We start from the raw sequence: 18,785 nt of genomic DNA, 5'->3' as shown, positions 1-18,785 counted from the left end.
AGAGGTTTGTGCAGACGCCATGTTATTATCGGTTGTATAAAATTACAAAGTACGAGGTTTATATGGCCTATATTGCCTTGATATTCATACTAAATTTAGTATAAATCTAAAAGCGACACCCACAGGAAATAAGGTGATCTGAATCCTACCTTATTCCCATAAGAAGTGATCCATAACAAACTTCGGTATGTGAAAAAAATACGTGAAGATGACTGTCGCTGACAAACTACAAACTTCAATAATTAGTAAAATCAATTTATTTCTGAGGAACTACCCTAGCTCTTTATTAACATTTAAGAATTTACTGGACCATTTCGTGTGAATTAACTGTTCTTCTTTACTTTTAATAAAATATTTTACTTGTATCCAGTAGCCTATATATGTAATTTGTCTGCGTGGAGAAATTATAATATAAAATGTTACGTTCCTACGAGAGAGTTATTTTATAGCCTATTCTGAAAACTTTTCTTGTGTGCATTTGTGCTCCAAGAGTTCTCACGCAGTCATTCTTACGTTGTCAGTTTGTTTCTAGATTAAAACAGCACAGAATGGTAAGGACGACTGAACGCTGAACCGAAAATAATGTAAAAAAACGGCAGCTGTCTGTTTCTATTTAAATTTAAGGCAATGGTTTAGACAGTCCACAGTACAACTTTTCCGTGCGGCTGTAAATAAAATCATAATCACAAATATGGTAGCCGTCATGATCGCCAACGATCGATAGCGGTCAAGGCACCAGAAGAAGAAGAAGAAGAAGAAGAAGAAGAAGAAGAAGAAGAAGAAGAAGAAGAGATAAATTTAAGATATACTCGGCTCTTCATTGCACGAACAGAAGGAAACTACAACAAATGAACATGCCCAGCTTTCGGGCCAGGAGTAGAACACGTGACCTCTCAAACACGAATTTCAGTTTTAATGTCTTAGAAAGTCGTTTTCTTGGAAGTTGATAGGGATCATCGTAAAAACAACAAGTCCAAGAGAAAATAAGGAGGGACGTAAAAATGACACAGTAAAAGAACTTGATAAATAACTCTTAACAATGTCCTAATTTTAAAAGATAATAAATGGTATAACCTCTTCTTTCGCACGGATCACAAGTCCGCAAATAACAAACCAATACAAGAATAATGGGCATGATGAAATGAGTTTATCTGAAATCACGGAAAGGTGATCAAAAGACGAATGAAGGTGTCAAATAGGATTAAAAACAGAATTGCTGATTACAGATATGAATGTTAATTACACGTCTAACAATTTGACACCCTGGTTACAAGAAAAATTGAACCAATATATGTCAATAATTTCGGTTTTACTTCATGTCAAATCCGCGACCCTACCAAAGACTTCCCACACATTAACGCGAACTGTCAAACACAAATCAGGCATTTGTGTGGATGTAACTGAAAATAAACAAAAAAAAACAGTCTTTCGTGTGTGTAACTAAATTTACCATGCTTTTTTTATACCACGTGCCTGCAAAATTAATAAGAAATAAATGAGTTGCAACAATTCCCATTAGTATTGGATTATGTAAATAACCTGCTGTCCTTGAAACGGAACAAAAACAATTCCGTATATCGAATTTTCCCAACGAATCTCTGAAATAGTTACGGTTCCCCGATGGGATTCAAGAACAGCACCTTCATAACAATTGCTACTGGCCGCATTGTCCATGTTTCCACGTGTATCTCGTAGTTTCAACAAGTGTCAAACTTACCGCCGCCTTCTCCTTGAGCCGACGCAACGCCTCTTCTTTGGCCTTTTCCAGGACATCGTTGACAAATTTGGTGGCCGCTTCCATCAGCTGTGGGTCACTTCTGAAGGCTGCCATGCGTTCCTCCATGGTATGTTCCGTCCCTCCTGAGCTCATATTGAATCAACACTGTAGAGCTACAACTTCAAGTGCTCCCCGATCTAACACGCGACAGCCATGAACGAAATTCCTACTTATATCACCACTGTACACAAGCGGTCATATTCATATTGCACTGTCAACAAACGCAACAACGGAAACTCTTTTGATTTCACAAACCACTTGTGATTTCGATGACCACAGCTCCATGTCGGCTAATCATGGTAGATGACACAACATAACACTAGTACTAGGCACACAGAACGCGTTGCTACTGCCTGTCAGAGAACGAGTATGGAGCGAGAATGCTCAGACCGGGCCTGGCTGCTAGCTAGCTAACCTCTCCTCTCCCGCCAAGCTGCGCAGGAGGCCATTGCGTCGTATCTCAGCTACTGAACCACCCTTGTCCTGCGTGCCTTATAATATACCGCAAGCTTTTCTAGGGGCTGGAATAAAATAGTTTCCCCATCATCCTTCAACACCTATCCCGTAGATGAGGATATTATCCCTCGGGATACATACCAGTGGCGGTTTATAGCCAGGGTTCAGCGTCCGTCTGCGCCGGCCGGCTCTTTCTACACAGAAACAATTCAATTATCAGGTTTTCGTGTTTCAGAATCTTCATTTGTCGGTTTTTCTCGCTACGTTTCCCTCTCTTAGACCAGCGATATCACAACCTAACACTGTTTCCTTCTTGTCTCTTTACTTGTCATTGATCCGCCAAAGATTGGCGGCTTGATTACCCTGCAAGTTAACTTTAGCCGAGCTTTTTGCTACATATATGCTGCGATATTTTGTTTTCTTGATTGTCAATCGTGTGAGATATCTAAGGTTCAGACGACTATTCTTCTGATTCTTGTAATTTCATAGTGATGCGCTGACTAGCCATGTTGAATTGGTCGATTCAGAAAACATTATGTTCGATTCTTTATTCAAATGGGAAAAAATCATTCCCGAACACGAATCTCCGTATTTCTGAGCACGTATGAAAACAGGAGAATCGTCCACATAAATTATTTACACCATTGGTGCAAGAACTGTCATTCTGTATATATGTATGTATGTATTTGCATCCTGCATACGCAATTTCTTCTCATGGTATTAATTCCTATAAAAACTAACAAATAATATCCAAGGCGAACTGTTTCAATCATTCGTATTCTGAATTAAAATAATCACGGTGCATGAGTGTGTAATTAAAATCAACATGATTTAGTATGGCGTCTTTGTATCAGCTCATTATGATAGGAACTGTTTTATCTCCCTAAAGGAATTATATAATAGACAGGGACTTTCTTGTCACCGGAATGACAATGATAATGGATTTAGATAAGTTACAGACAGACAGATGCACAGAAAGTAGATAAGTAGGCGCACTGACCGACGATCAGACAGGTAGACGAGTAGGAAGACGCGTGGATGAACGGATAGACGGACCGATCGGCAGATAGACGTGTATATATTGAAGACCTACATGGCGGCACATGATACTTAAGGGCTTGCACCTACGTATCACGTAGATTTGCATCACAACACCCGGAAAAATAATGTGGAGAGTTTCAGCGCAATTTGGTTGTACAAACAAATTCCAGGGAAAATTTACAAGGGACAATTAATATTATGTAAAACGTTATGAGGGAAAACTTTATGAAAACTGAAGCTCAGATGTGCTAATCAGATTGCTATTATTACGATGTGAGCAATATCACGTAACACCAATATCATACGGGCTGTAAATATTTGTTTTGGTAAATAAAGTACGATAAGAATGGAAAAAGGTTAGATAAACAGACACATACATAATACATAGATAGATAGTAGATGCATCCATGTGCGCAAATAAGTAGGATGTGGGCAACTAAATCCGTTAAAGCTGACCGGGTCGTTAAAATGTTTCTACTAACAGCAGCTGTAAATTGCTAAGCACGTGACTCAGTCGTCATAACTGTGCTGTTGCAGATAATGCGTGCAAGTGAAGCGCTGTAAATTAACACGTGACATTTCGTGATCGGTTTGTTGTTACTATCCCTAACTTCCCAGACCTTAAACCCAGAATCGAAACAGGAACACGCAGAAATTCTACTTTCGACTGGAACAAGAAACGAGGGGGAATTTTTAGACAATATAAATCAGGTCGAAACGGGTAAAATAACAACTTAAAATATGAATAATTTTCTAAATAAATTATTATATAATTCGCGGGTACGCAATGTTATCAGTTTCTGTCTGTGATAAAAACTAATCCCAAATAAAGTTACGAGTTTTTAAAAATCTGTCAAAGCCCATTCCAAATCGTAAATCAGTTAGGGCTAGTTTTTTATTTCCAATATTTTTTGGATTGTTTTAAAAAGTTGTATTAAGATTATGTAGCGTCAAATGAGAAATTTTGGAATGATATTAATTACATGAAGCCAATGGAGCGAGATAAACTGGACGTGTCCTTTGGTAACGTCCATTTACCTGGAGTGACTATGGAAACAAAATAAAAATTCTTAGTCAGGAAAGTTAGTTTCCACGAAATTTCTAACTTATCATTTTCTGAACACTAGTCAGTGGCGTACATGTTCAATATCCTCTCCATTCTACTCCTTCGTCTGAGTGACATCCAGTGTTTTTAATTTAATATTTTTAGTGTAAAATTTCATACCGAATTACATTCAAAATGAGACAGATCTCAGTGGACGTGTGGTCTAATGCGTGGGCCTTGTGCTTTCCTGGGTTATAATCCCATTCCAGAAATGGAAATCTGTCCGCGTCTTTCTGTGTCGTGTAGGTAGATGGAGGTCTTGGTTCGGGACAACCCCTGCCCATGGAGTTCTACAAAATGGCATAGAATTCTGTATAAGACCATGGCTCAGAGTGTCGTTTGCTCTGATAGTCACGAGGCCGCACACAAAGATAACAGATATCACTTCTCTACATCTCACAACTTAAACACGTCAGCATATGCGTCCTTTGTGGTATATTTCAACAAAGACGAGTAGTTATCTAGCCTGTAATGACGCTGAAGTCTGGAAAGAGGTCCTTGTTACCTTCATCACCCTGATGATGGAGGCAGCATGGACCTCTGAAAGTTGGTAAACTTCTACCAGACTACACGGCGTTACAACACGGAAGACAGCCATCTTCAAGTTTGGGATCTGATGGGTTTGAGATCGGTCGAGTCCAGTGCGGAATTTTCAGCTCCCCCTCCCCGTCTAACATCGTGAATTTGGCGTATGGAAGTATAGAAGGACCCCACAATGATTTATATACCACATTCATTATCTCATACACTTTGCACTTCATTATACAGGTACATTTATCGTCGTCATTAGACGCTTTTAGCTGCTGAAAAAGTCGTCAAATAAACCATATAGACTCGTAATAATAATAATAATTGTCGATTGAATCTTCGGTTCAACGAAGTCTTCTCGGGTTATCAGTAGCCTGAAAATGGCGTTGTAATCCATCGTTTCGTAAACAGTCTCTGTCTCCATCATCAGGGTTGTTTAACGATATTGTTTCAATTACAGAGATTATGTAGTGTGAGTAAGTAAGGACATGGAGGGTGGACGAGGTCATTTTGAAGCCTCGATATTCGCTGATTGACAGGAAATGAAGAAAAGAATGACAGTGTAGATCAGTGGTATTCAACTTTTTTTTTCGCATACCCCCAGATATAATTTCTCTTCAACTTGTACCACCAAAGTTGTTGGTGTATAATTCAAGTTATACATAGTATATAAGCTACATCTAAAATAAATTAAATAAATTACATTACTGATTATTTAGTGTTTATCATAAAATAATATTTTTTTTAAATTTCGCGTACCCCCGGGGGTACTTGTACCCCAGGTTGAATACCACTGGTGTAGATGGTATGAAGGTAGAGATTCCAAAGAAGCGTACAGAGGGTGCTCAACAGCAGATTTGTGAGAACAGCTGACCTGTGAAAAAGAAAAACAAAGCAATTCAAGCTTTTCATTCTTCATATCACTTTACAGTAATTAAAACAATAAGGCTGTAAAGGGCTGTGTATTTAACACTAGAAAACGATAAAAAAAATACATACAAATTTTTCATTATAAAGTCTCATGGAACGAGACAATTTTCCATGTGATGAAACTTTGGGTTTCACAAAAACAAAATATCTTCTTGATCGTTTACTGGGTATGTGCTACTCAATTAGATTCCATAGCATGGAGTTAATTAACTATACTGTACTTTGTAACGAAATTCATTTTTATGAATTAAATTGTAAGTATTAATTAATGATAAAGAAATATATGTTACAAAGAGTGCCAGCTGCTTATTTGAGGTGCTAGAAGGAATGAAAAATTATGTCTCAGAGAAGTCTGACTAATAAAATTCGCGTATCGAAAGCCAGACCACAATAAAAGAGGAATGGTGATCACTAGAGTATCGCATTCTGAAAAGTAGCTTTATTTTCCCAAATGAATTCATTAATATATATATCACTCTTGGTCGCCAACAGCCAGAGTCCGTGTGTTGAAACAACTCACTGTTGAATGTGCTAGAAAATCAATTTAATTCGTATTCAGTGATTTAAATAAAACCTGCATCTGTCTGGTATACGATACAGAAAACACTGAGAGCATTAATGAACCATGTATGACAGTTGGCACAAAATTTATGGCCAGAACAGTAATGAATGATGTGGATGATGAAAACGAATTATATGCGTCGTTAACTGCATACTTCTGTTTCCTGTGTTGCAAATGAGGTTAGGTGTTGCTGGTGATTTAGGTAGTTGATTGGAACAGAAATGACTGGAACTCAGATGGAGCAATAGTCGAAACTTGTTCTCCTACAGAATATATCTCCTACAACATTTTAAACGATTTATTAGAAATAATGGATGCATCAATGGAACTGATATTTAGACCCAGCCTATTTATTGTACGTCATACAGACCTCTGTTAATGCAAACCCACTCACACTGGGCAGGCAGAAACTATTTTCCTTCTATACCATTTATGTTCACTATTTTAAAACTGCAGTATGTAAAGTCAGGCGTGTGGTAAATTTCTGGACTCATACGCGTGTATTTTTCGAAAAACTATTACGGTATATAATTGTACGGCCTTGTTTAAGTGGTATTACTGTTACTTATTAAAGCAGGTGGCACACACAGTTACCACTTTAAACGGTTGATTAGTATCACTACTCACGACCAGCTTAAAATATTTTCACACTGCATTCTTATTCATAAACATCACATTTGGCTCCCTGTGAAAACAGCTTTTAACTTATGCATGTCCACTTTGGTACCAGGTATTCGTATGTAAATAACATAAATATACTTGAACTACCACTGCAAGGTTATATTACACTATTTATCATTTTGACAAATAAATAATAGATTATTTATTGTAAAAACATGAAGACTTAGTACATACATAAATATGTTTAATAACAGCTAATTCAATAGAGTTCTGTCCTTGTGTACGAGACAGTCCTTTTCTGTTTTCTTCAGTACCTCCAGCCAAATGCCGACACAGCGCCTTCATGCTGGATAAGACAACCTTTCTCAAAAACTTACCCATTTACCTGCCACGATCATCTTCCTGTTTACCACGACTCTATAGAAACTCTGCTGTTGAAACATGATCAATTATCCTGTTAATTAATGGACGCTTATTTCATTCTAGCTCTAAATATAAGAAACACAGCTGTAAGGCATTCTTTTCATTCGCCATTGCCAGCCTACCGGACGCACGTCCTCTGTCGACAATTCTTCCCCCCTCCTTCGCTTTTCATACCATATTCTCTTTATAAATTCTTAATATTTAATTTTATGTTTTGCAGAAGTTTAAATTTCGATGCTTAGAGGCTTCGCAATCTAATCGAGATAAGGTTTACTTTTATTGTTATTATTGTTGACTATTATCATCGTAAATTTCCTCAGACAGATTATAAACTGATTTATTTAGTTCCGTACCTCACCAAAAGGATCTACACATTCCCACTCGTTTTGGTCATACAGTACGCTTAAGACTAGCAAATAAAATGAGTCGTTACTTCACTGTACATTTTTGTGATTGACATATATAATTTCATGTATCTTCTCGTCTTAAAAAATCCTTTCTGCTTTAACTCGGTATGACAGCAAAAAGGCATTTCCTGTCTTCTTACATGCGAATTAGAACAAAAGAGTGAGAAATACTTATACATTTTAACTATTATTAGCTGTTTACTGCGACATCTGCACTTACATCAACAGTGACAGTAATCTCAATCACAAATATCATAAAGTTAATGACGTACGAAGACAGTACTATGCAGACGTCTTAGCTCGGCCCAGACGAACTGAAAATCGCGTTATTTGACAAGCAAGGTTCAATTAAGATAGATAGTAATAGCAATAACGAACACGTAACTGTTATGAAATCTCAAGTTACATGTTCCAAGCAAAAATAAACACACGAGAAGTAAGGTAATCACGTCAAGGCCAACTATTACTTCACAAGTAACAATTTTTTATCCATGTTCCTACAAGTAACACGCATAAGCAATCCAAGTGTGACTGAATTCCACTGCTGCCAACCTACCATTATTCCATATTTACTGGCAATTTAATTGCCAATCACAGGCCAATTTTATTATGCATTAAAATAATAAAAAATGTTCTAATTGGTCTCTTGGTTTGCTTTACATGTTCTCCACTATTACTGGACTAAATTAACAGCTGAAACAGTTTATATTATTGATTATTTATTCCAATTCTCCCGGTGTCTCATAGGCTTTCAGTAAATCACAGAACAGTTGCATGTGGACGTGATCCAAATAGCCTATTTCCCCCACACCTCTTCCCATTAGAATGTATAGCAGTTTCGAGTGAGTTTAAATTAATTGTTTCGTCGTTAACTGGGAACATTCGAAATGAAATAGATAGACGCATGTGCTTGCCACAACGCGATGTGAAATGTAAGTCAAACTCTCCCACGTAACAGCACGTATTGTTTAACTAATTGCCTCCGAGATGAGTGTGGACTCTGATGGAACAAACAGCCAAAAGCACACAACTCGACGAGGCTGATTTAAACTCCCCAGCAAAGAGTCACACGTCACTTCTGAATCAAAGAATAACCTGAGACAAGATTATATGTAATTCACCCGAGATTCGAACCGGATACCACCCGAACAGAAGTTGAGAACCTGGGAGCCCTGCTTCGTATTTGAGAGGTGTGAGGATAATATTAAAATGGATGTTCATAAAACTGTGTGGAATGGAATTAACTGACTTAGGATAGGATTCAGTGGTGGACGTGAGTGCACACATTAATAAACACTCGGCTTCAATGAATGGCGAGGGACATCTTTACCAGCTAAGTGACTGTTAGCTTCTCAGATTATCCTGACTGTCACCGTGTCTGAAGGGGAGTACTTAATTCTCTTCGAAGTAAAATGAACGAAGACATGCTGGGCTTTGTGAGTTGAAACTACGGTCTTTGGACTAGAGCAGAATCAATAAACCAGCGCACTAAAGTGCCTGCCTCCTTTCCTGAAATTCGCGATTCCAAAACACAGACACAACATGAAAAAGGGGCGACCATCTTACGCAAACAAATAATTAATTCCACAAATAATTCTCTCTGGTTTTATACTTTAAAGATATTTTATATTAGGCCTAAATTATCATCGTAATTCCCATTAAATAAAATAAATGTCCCTTCTTCAAGCATCTCGTGGCAATATATCAACTGGAGATATTGGTAATGACTAATTATGTTATTTAACGACGCTATTTCAACTGAATAGGTTCCCTAACATCGAATGAAATGGCATGACTACCAAAGGTCGAATTCGAGTGACATTCGGTAGCACGGAGTCGACCTTTGTTTTGTTTTAATTTTTTGATCACTGTCCATTATGAATAAAAACATAATTTCATACACAAAACTCGTATTCCTCCTTGTGTACTGGGATTTATATTTAGCATCATTTAATTTTATAGATGCGTGTATTTGTCATATTTGTTAACGCAATTTTTGTTAAGGAATTCTGACTTAACGAGGAATTTCAAGAAATACGTGTGTTAGCAAGTTGCAGTATTCAAACGCCAGACGGATACAAGCAACTCTCTAACTGTGGCGTCCATACTTTTTTAGCTGCTGGTACCTTGGGGGCCGCGACATCTTTCAATGAAGCTCGCTTATATTGAGCTTCATTTGGACATACAGAAGACAGGTCGTTATATGTCAGAGCGATGAAGTGATACGGATGAGTGGATCAATCACATGACTTGTACTGCTAAACTTTTTCTACCAACAGAACCAACTATAGCTACGGGCTACCGATACAGCTTATCCTTAAATGTCAGTGGAACTGTGAGACATGCGGGCATTTTATTGAACCAAGATCTAAGCGCTCACAAGCTACATTGTACATTGATAAAATATAAAATACGTACGTATCACTTATCTTTTTCTAACGGAATGTAATTCTGTACTTTCAGGCCGCATTTCCTGTACACTGTAGACACACACACATAAAAAATATATGTATAATGTTACTGATGTGCAACTATGACGAAGAGTGAGGCAAAACTGACTTTAAGATGGCTGTTTTCTGAGTTGTTGCGCCATGCAGTCTTATAGAAATTTACCGACGTTTCAGGGGTGCTTACCGCCTCCATAATCAAGGCGAACATCGCCGAACCTCATCTAAATTATTAATGTAGTTCATATTTAAAAGAGATCGCAATTCTTTTCCATTACGAAGGTTATTTGGCAATGCCATTCAGGGAAGTAATCACTGTTTGTTCTTAGAATTATACGAAAAACATAAACATAATCTGTGGTTAAAATACAGTTATTTAAGCAGATGATATACTTTGAAAGACTAATACAAATAGCCCCATGATATAAAGGAACAACGAAGCTAAGAGACGTGACCTAATTATTTCTATACTAAACGCGTCTAAAATTACGATCAGGTTCATAGAAATGATATCACGTGCTTCTGAAAGTCTTTGAACGCAAAATCGTTTCATTTATCAGTTGTATAAATCAGTGGTATTCAACCTGGTGTACGCGTACCCCCGGGGTTAGGCGAAGACATCTTAGGGGGTACGTGAAATTTAAAAAATATATATATTACACTGAATAATCAGTAATGCAATTTATTTAACTTATTTTAGATGTAGATTATATACTATATATTGCTTGAATTATACACCAACAACTTTGGGGGTACAAAGTTGAAGAGAAATTATATCTGGGGGTACGCGAACATAAAAGGTTGAATATCACTGGTATAAATAATACATTCTGAGCGGCATTCACGAGTAATAAACATTCAGCTACACAGCAAGGTTAATGGCAAAACATATCTAAAAATTACCCGAAATTATAATCCAGAACATCTCGCCACAGTCTACCAAATATCCAGTGCACGTGACGTGTCTGAAATGAAAGACGGGTGTTCTTATTCATGAGTATAAAGAACTTTTTCATACATAATAAATGCAAGCTTCTCCTCGCAGATAACAGTCCTTTTATGAAAACCCACGGTCTTGAGTGAACCTGTGTCAACACTCAGCGACGGTTTAATCAGACGGTCCACTCGTCAGTCGATATTCAGCATTATTTTATAATGCGTTTTCTATTTTGTTCGACGTGCTTTTATTTTGAATCCAATTGAAACGCTTTTGAGTTACAAAACAATTAATTTGTAGCAAAAGTTAAATATGTATATGTATATATTTCGTAATAAAATTTACAGGCGTTGAAGAGAATACAACAGGTTAATTTAGTCCACTTTTACATTTTTATATCACAGACAAGCTTACGGTGTCGTCCGTCCATGTGATTATCTCTCAGTGATAAGTTCAGAACAACGAATTGAATCTCTTTTCTCTTCGTAAGATGATTTTGTATCTAGGGGCAACGAATTCTTTCTTTGGGACAAAAACTGACATTTAATAAGGAAACCTAACATTTTAAAAGTCAATGCGTAATCGAAAAATATACATTTCCTGAGGTCACGTATATACGCATATGCATAATATTAACAACATGGCGACCGTCAAACTTAATATTTAATTTTTCTCTTAAGAAACACTACTAATAATGTATCATAGCAAGTATGCGCATAAAATGTTACAGGTCACATCAGGCTTATATATCTGATATTATTTTTGTGGGTTGCGAATTATAAACCTAGCAATCACAAAATCTATGCTAGCAAATCATTGAGTTACATATTCACAAATTTATAGGCAAATTTTGCTTACTTCCTTTTGAAAGTAAGTATTTATCGTCATAAAATCTAAAATAAAACGTAAAGTTACAGACACTTCCATGTTATTATGTTACTGTGCACCAATTAACTTCAGCGATAAAACTAGGATTGCGTTCAGGACATAACTGATTTTAATCTGGACGTCGTCATCTGCTTTTCTCCCTGCGATCTTTCGTGGTTATCTTCAGTTTCTCCCGGCGAATACCGTTACAGTACCTTCAAATAGACTACGACAGTCTCTTCCCAAATCCTTATTTACACATCATTCATGGTCATATTTCGATCACCAGCCTCTGCAGTTGGAAAAGCGCCGTCAAATAACCTAAGGATAACGTCATACATACATGTTTTAACCAAAATACCAGCTGTCACTCTAAGACAAGACTTATAGCTAGGTGATACTGAACAGACAAATGTTTCAATGGTGACGGAGCAAGGCTGGAAAGTTTTCTCTGAATTAACCCTAATTTGGCTAATATTCGCAACTCTCTCTGACCGTCCTGCACTCTATGTTTTGTGACTGACATGCAAGTCGCGCTCCAGTCGTATTTAGCATATGAGAACTGGGTAGTGTGAAAACGAGAACATCTGCTTCGTTCCCCTCCTACAACAGAAGGATGGTTATGTGTTAACAGGATCAGTGAACTCCCCACTTTATATGCTGCAGACGAACGGGGGCCTCTGAACACAGGAAACGAATAAAGTAACTGTTTCTGAGCCGTTGATTCTGGTATAATGGGGAAAAATATCGAAGGAGAGATTTTACAGGTCACATGTGCAGACTTGGCCGATGGAGGTAGTGAGAAACTGAAACGTCGGTCAATTCCTGCGACACTATATTCCGCAATATACCAGAAGAGAGTGGTCTTCATTCTCGACGCTGCGAGAACCTGAAATGTCGCTCAGCCTGGAGGTATACATCTGATCTTTGTCGGTTGCGGATTTAAATCTTTGCAAGACGTGAATATTTCCACGAACTGGTTTATTTATTTTTCGTTTTTAATGACACTTTCAACTTTATAAATTATGTAGCGTCAAATTATACATACCACACTAACATAGAATCTTCCTGGAGGACTGAGTAAGACTACGAGATACCTCAGTCATCACAGGAAGATCCCCGGACCGAGATTTGAAACCACGATATCTGGAATACAAAGCAGGAGTGCAGACCTCTCGACCACGACGTTCATCTCTCTGTTGCAAGAACTCAGAAATCGCGATCAGTTATTTTCGATGACTAAATACACGTACATGATACACCGAAAGAAACACAACTAGAGCTGGTAATAATTAACAAAATTAATAGTCGACTTATTCTACTTTTAAGAACACGAAAACTACCGTGGTTACGTTCTAACAATATTCTAATTTGTACGTGGTAATTTGTTTGGAAAAGGGCTCTTTCCAAATACAAAAATTACACACACCTCAGAATGTCGTCTTAAGGAACATAAAAATCAAAAATTTGGAGTGGGTCCAGTCTAATTCCTCATATAACCTTGTACGTAACATAAATCAAAACAGCATACCTAAATATGTATACTGGGGACCCTCGAAACTTAAATGTCCTTAAAAGTCTGTTTTGACTTTATTTCACATAGACTCTAAGTGATTTTAGTAAGTTAATTTAATTGTCACATGATTTATTAATATATAATAAACCTCTACCCGTTTTGTTGTTGGTATGTATTATCTTATAACATCACTGTATGGATGAAATATTCTTAGTTTGATGATAACTTCTCTTATAAGACGAGACAGTATTTGTAAACAGGAATAAGTAAACAATCACATAATTAAGCACGCATCAACCACGTGATCCCGAGGATCGAATGTGCAGCGCCTATTAAATTGCTTCATCCATCCATCCGTCTGTAAGCAGAAACGACTCGAGAACGTCTGAAAATACCTCACTGAAATTTGATATTTGGTAGTTTATTAAAATTTGAAGATGTATTCAAATTTTTGCTGGAATAGGACAACAATAACCCTCACTTTACATGAAGACGTACGTGCGTTTCTGCGCCGAAGTGACAGGGAGGGGGAATTTCCAGGCTACCTTGGTTTCCATGGTTACTATGATTACCTAGATTAAAGGTTAAAGGTTAAATTCTGGCGAACGCGTCGAAATTGTAATGCTCTCCGCCCATTTCATGATGTGGTACTGACTTCGAAAGAACAGATTGTGTAGAGATTAACCACGCATCTATGACTTCAATCGATTCTGTGCCTAATATTGTGGATATAATCAGTACAGTCCGCCTCCTGTCATGGCAATGAGGAGGCTACGAAAATATTGAATAAACAGCAGCGAACAGCCGACAATGGATAGTCCTCCATATTTGAGATTGCGTAGAGGGCTAATAAATTCTCTCCGTTTAAAGCAGCATGTTACGAGCAAGATAAACTAAGGACTCTGTTCCATGGGGTTTGTTTTGGAGTTGCTTACACTTCTGTCGCATTTTGAGTTATTTGAGCTATAACATTGTCCTTTTATCAAATAACCTTTAGCCGAGACTTCGCTCAGGTCTGTCAATGACTATTCAGCTGTTGTGAAGCACGTTAATAAATCAATTGAACAGAACTACATTTTAATGTTAATTTAACATCAACTGGTCGGGACAAATTCAAAGTTAATTCCGAATAATAATGAACCCTTGAACTCAGAGCCCCGTGTTCGAAAGACACTCATTAGACAGCGAGACCGCTCTGTTCCGTCATCATATTAACATCAAGGGCTATCAACATAACGTCAATTTTAAAATGAGAAAAACTTATTTGTGACCAATGGGTTCGAAACTCGGCAGAGGCAGTGCAGTCTTCGCTTATCCATCGGGTCTAAACCGGTTCTGGAGCCCACCCAGCCTTCTGTCCAGGGATACCGGGGATTTTTACCTGGGATAATAGGGGACGGAGCGTGAAGCTGACAATTCACCCTCATCTTGTGCCGAGGTCATACTATACTCCACAACTCCATATTCGTGGTGTGGTGCTTAACTAAACGAAAAGGATAATTTTATTTTGACCTTTATATTGTAGAGTAGGTCTATTGTTTATTTCCGATCGTCACTTCACCAAATAAACTCACCTCAGTCGAGTGCGTCATCATGATGCCATTTTTAACATTGTTAATATCATCATAATTCTTACCACTTCTGTATGTTGCTCCTTTTGTTATATTATTATTTTCACATCGTTTTACAGGGCATCTCTCCACGAGCGGGGGTCAAACCTTGCCCTGTGGTTCATAACATAGTAGCTTCCGGAAAATACATTTGAAGCTAACACAGATTTTTTTCAATGTGTGTTGTAGTTCTTTTCTAAGATTTTACACAATCACGTCTTCTGAACACTTTTGAAATTATCATAATAGGTTTCCATGCGTATCAACAATTATCGCTATTACATTAATATTGTTGTATGATTATCATCATCATTATTCCACATATCCACAAATAATTAGCATATTTCTACAAATTATGCGTTTTCAAAATTTTTGTCTCGGATCCAAACGTGATGTAACGATTCTCCTCTGTCTTAAACAACAACAGCATTACAATGTTATTTTAGTACAACAGTACTGAATTAGAACAACTTACGAGTTCTCTGGCAGACGTGCTACACTTTCGTTGTACGCAACGCCCGACTTGCATCAACTAACCGAGGGTAATGGCTGCCAATGACACTACGGCAATTCTTGAACGCGTCGTGACGAACTACACCACGTACATCGGATGATAGTTGTTGACCTATTTCGTGATGACGTGTTTGAACTTGCTGGTTGTTTCGTAAACAAGGATCAGGCTGAATGCACACCGGTTAGTCAGGGCGACAGCCTTAGACACATTCAGTCAAACGCGCATTTTCTGCTTGTCTGGAGGAACACCGTTTGCACTGTCTGCGTTAGTCTATATCAGATAATGTACTGATTTGGACTGAGTTTCTTTTGTGTTTGATTGTGCTGTGTTGTGTTTTGTTGTGATGGCCTTTGCGAATCAGAATTTGACGGAACATTTTTTAAAATAAATAACATTCCAAAATCTAGCCTCCTACCTACATTTCCAGGGATTCTAAACTTTTTTTTTGTTTTTGTGAGTGATTAAGCATCCTGGCTGCAAACACATCCTCTGAGGCTCTTCTACAGAAGGAGTTCAACATGTGATAATTTTAGAATATGCAGTTAGGTACAGTGAAGGACGTTTAACATCTGATCAGCATGTTCAGAATTTTCTTCCCATTCCCTTACCCGGTGTCCTACGTGAGCGATTAAATGCGAGCGGTGCGAGTTGCGTGGGTGAAGCGGAAATATCAAACTGGCTCTTTGTGTGGCGCTGTCCTAGGTTACAGCGAAGCGGTCGGCGGTCAAAGTCCAAGATCAAATATTTTGATATTTTCGCGCAGGTCGCTGCGCTGGCCCGTAAGGCGCATGCGCAAGGAAGCTCTGACTGTGCAGTACAGGGAAGGGGCATGCGCAGGAAGGCCGTGTGTTTCTCTCACGTAGGACACAACAAGCGATTCCCTTATGTCATAGGACACCGCATGCTGCTTATGCAGCTCGCACAGCTCGCTTCTTATCGCTTACGTAGGACATTGCCTTAATGAATACTTGCTTTTAATATAAATAGGGTAAAGGATATCGGGTTTCCGTTACAACAGATCCGGTTTTCGTGGTGGAAGCTCCGAATAGTCCCAGTTACCAAGAATCTGAACAATTAAAACCATTTTAGAAAATATATTTTTTACCATTAGCGTGCAAAATGCCATACTTTAATTCTAAATAAATGAACTGTAAATATATTTTATTGTTCTGTATCAAATACTCCAGTCACAAAGAGAGACTTGACGACATTTAACATGCACTAACTAACTAATTGGATGGCTTACCGAACCCGAAGCTTCATCACCGAATTAACCAAAGCCCTCCACCGGATCCTGTCCTGGGCCAACAAAACCCAGTCTCCCATAGATCCCGCCCGAGATTATCCTCCCATCTACGTCTAGGTTTTAACATGCACTATGTTCATTAAAGTTATGAAACGTAATAAACGGGTAAAAATTCTAGAGCGTTCCAGGATCCGACCTTTGACCAAAATAAACACAGTAACCATGGTAACCAAGGTAGCCCGGAGCGTCCACAGAATCACATGTAGGTATTCATGTGAGGTTTCTATTATTGTTGTCCGATATTAACCAAGCTTTAGATGAAAAGACAAATTTATGTAAGACTCTGTAATATCAAATTTGATTAAAATCCGCACTAAAAGATAATTACTAATATATTTATGAATCGCTCTGTAATACCTCCTACTGCAGACATATAATTAGTATGTTAGATTTAAAACTTTATCGACGCATAAATGTTACAAAATCATCACTGGCGACAATGCTGAGTACAATCTAACGTTTCGGGGACTAGCTCTGTCTAAACCAATTTCCGAAACGTTGGCTTTGACTCGACATTAACGTTGATCGTCCGAGAGGATTTTATAAAATAATTAGTAGCTGTTTTCGTTGCTTGATCCAGTACAAGTCTCAGCAAATCATAAACAGTTTCCACCGTCATTCACTGGAAACTACAATTTTTCCCGGTCAGCGCTCAGTTCACCTTCTTTACATTTTCGTACGATTATGCAGTTTATTACAAACATTTGCGACACACCAGTTGCGAAACACTGTTGTAGTCAGCACATGGATTTACGTAACACCTCTAACCATTGTCGGTTTCGTCACAAAACCACTACTAAATCATAAGACCACCCGTTCCAATTAACTCACTCTCAACTTGTTCTAGACTAATTAGTGCGCGCTGCTGACAGTGGACTAAGCATGTCTTGTCTTGTCTTGTCGCTTCTGACGTCGTGCGAAGATGTGTCTTCCCTTGTCTTGACTAGCATCCGTGTGTCCAGCCTTATGCGAGTATTACCAGGTGCTACACGCCAGGGCTATACAGAGTCTGCTTTATATGAATCGATATTCAGTAGAATGCCTCCTTACATTTACTTGTACTGACATTTGTTTAACTTTCAATAATCAACTGACAGGTATCAACATGCAGAAGCACTCTCCCACAACAAAAGTAAACTGTTAGAGGTACTTATTTTTTATGCATTATATGCGAAAAGTGTATAAGAGGTCGTGTCTGTCTGTATGCGTTTGAGATACAGAATTACTCAATGGATTTCAATAAAATACGGTACTGGGAAATCTATAATAAACGATGTAAAGTAAATTTAAATTTTGTCCTTATAGGTCCAATACAGGCATAAATTCTACTTTATAAAAAGCTCAAATATAACATTTTACATTCTGCAGAAATTTGTGTAAGATGGGTTTTCCAACTGATGAAGTTCGAATAAAGCTCATTTCAGACAATGAGTATATTGAATCCATCGGATGAAAAATTAAATCTGCTAAATAACTTCGAGAAAACGCCATTTTCGGACTCACCGCCGTGAAAACATAAAATCGTAAAATAACTTTTAGTTTAGACACCAAAATACTCAATTGGGCTCTATTCCGTCTTGGGTGGAAATGAAACATGGGGACGAAGAACAGGAAAACCTAACTTTTGCACTGTGTTAGCTTTAGAAACTTACAAACTATCCACTTTGCTAAGGAAAACAACTTTTGTATTACCTTATAAACTTCTGTACTTGCTACTACTAATTGTAGTTGTCTTTTG

The 18,785-nt window shown here is 37.9% G+C and overlaps 1 protein-coding gene and 1 long non-coding RNA gene across 7 annotated transcripts in view; both read right to left on the bottom strand.

The window, feature by feature from the left end:
• LOC110837857 (uncharacterized) overlaps positions 1-16,416 on the bottom strand; it is a 64,273-nt gene extending 47,857 nt beyond the window's left edge. For 4 of the 6 annotated variants that reach the window (XR_015532689.1, XR_015532690.1, XR_015532691.1 and 1 more), the window contains exon 1: positions 1,718-2,180. Coding sequence is in view for 3 of the 6 variants with exons in the window: in XM_087340814.1 (XP_087196940.1) it covers positions 1,718-1,870 (153 nt within the window). In the remaining 3 variants the exon portion in view is untranslated. Of the gene's footprint in view, positions 1-1,717; positions 2,181-15,702 lie in introns of those variants that run through there. The other 2 variants (XM_087340815.1, XM_022080469.2) reach the window with 2 other exon arrangements.
• Positions 11,541-15,696, bottom strand: LOC147871186 (uncharacterized). Its single transcript, XR_015532692.1, has 2 exons — positions 15,254-15,696; positions 11,541-12,422 (listed from the first exon to the last, which is right to left on the bottom strand). It is a non-coding gene; the product is annotated as an uncharacterized LOC147871186 (long non-coding RNA).
• Positions 16,417-18,785: the final 2,369 nt, after the last annotated feature.

Source organism: Zootermopsis nevadensis, unplaced genomic scaffold, assembly GCF_977971745.1.
Source record: "Zootermopsis nevadensis isolate Lab colony 2312 unplaced genomic scaffold, Znev_1.0 Znev_ptg000061l, whole genome shotgun sequence".
Taxonomy (NCBI): Eukaryota; Metazoa; Arthropoda; class Insecta; order Blattodea; family Termopsidae; genus Zootermopsis; species Zootermopsis nevadensis.
Note: the sequence above shows the minus strand (reverse complement) of the source record. Positions and strands in the feature narration are given on the sequence as shown.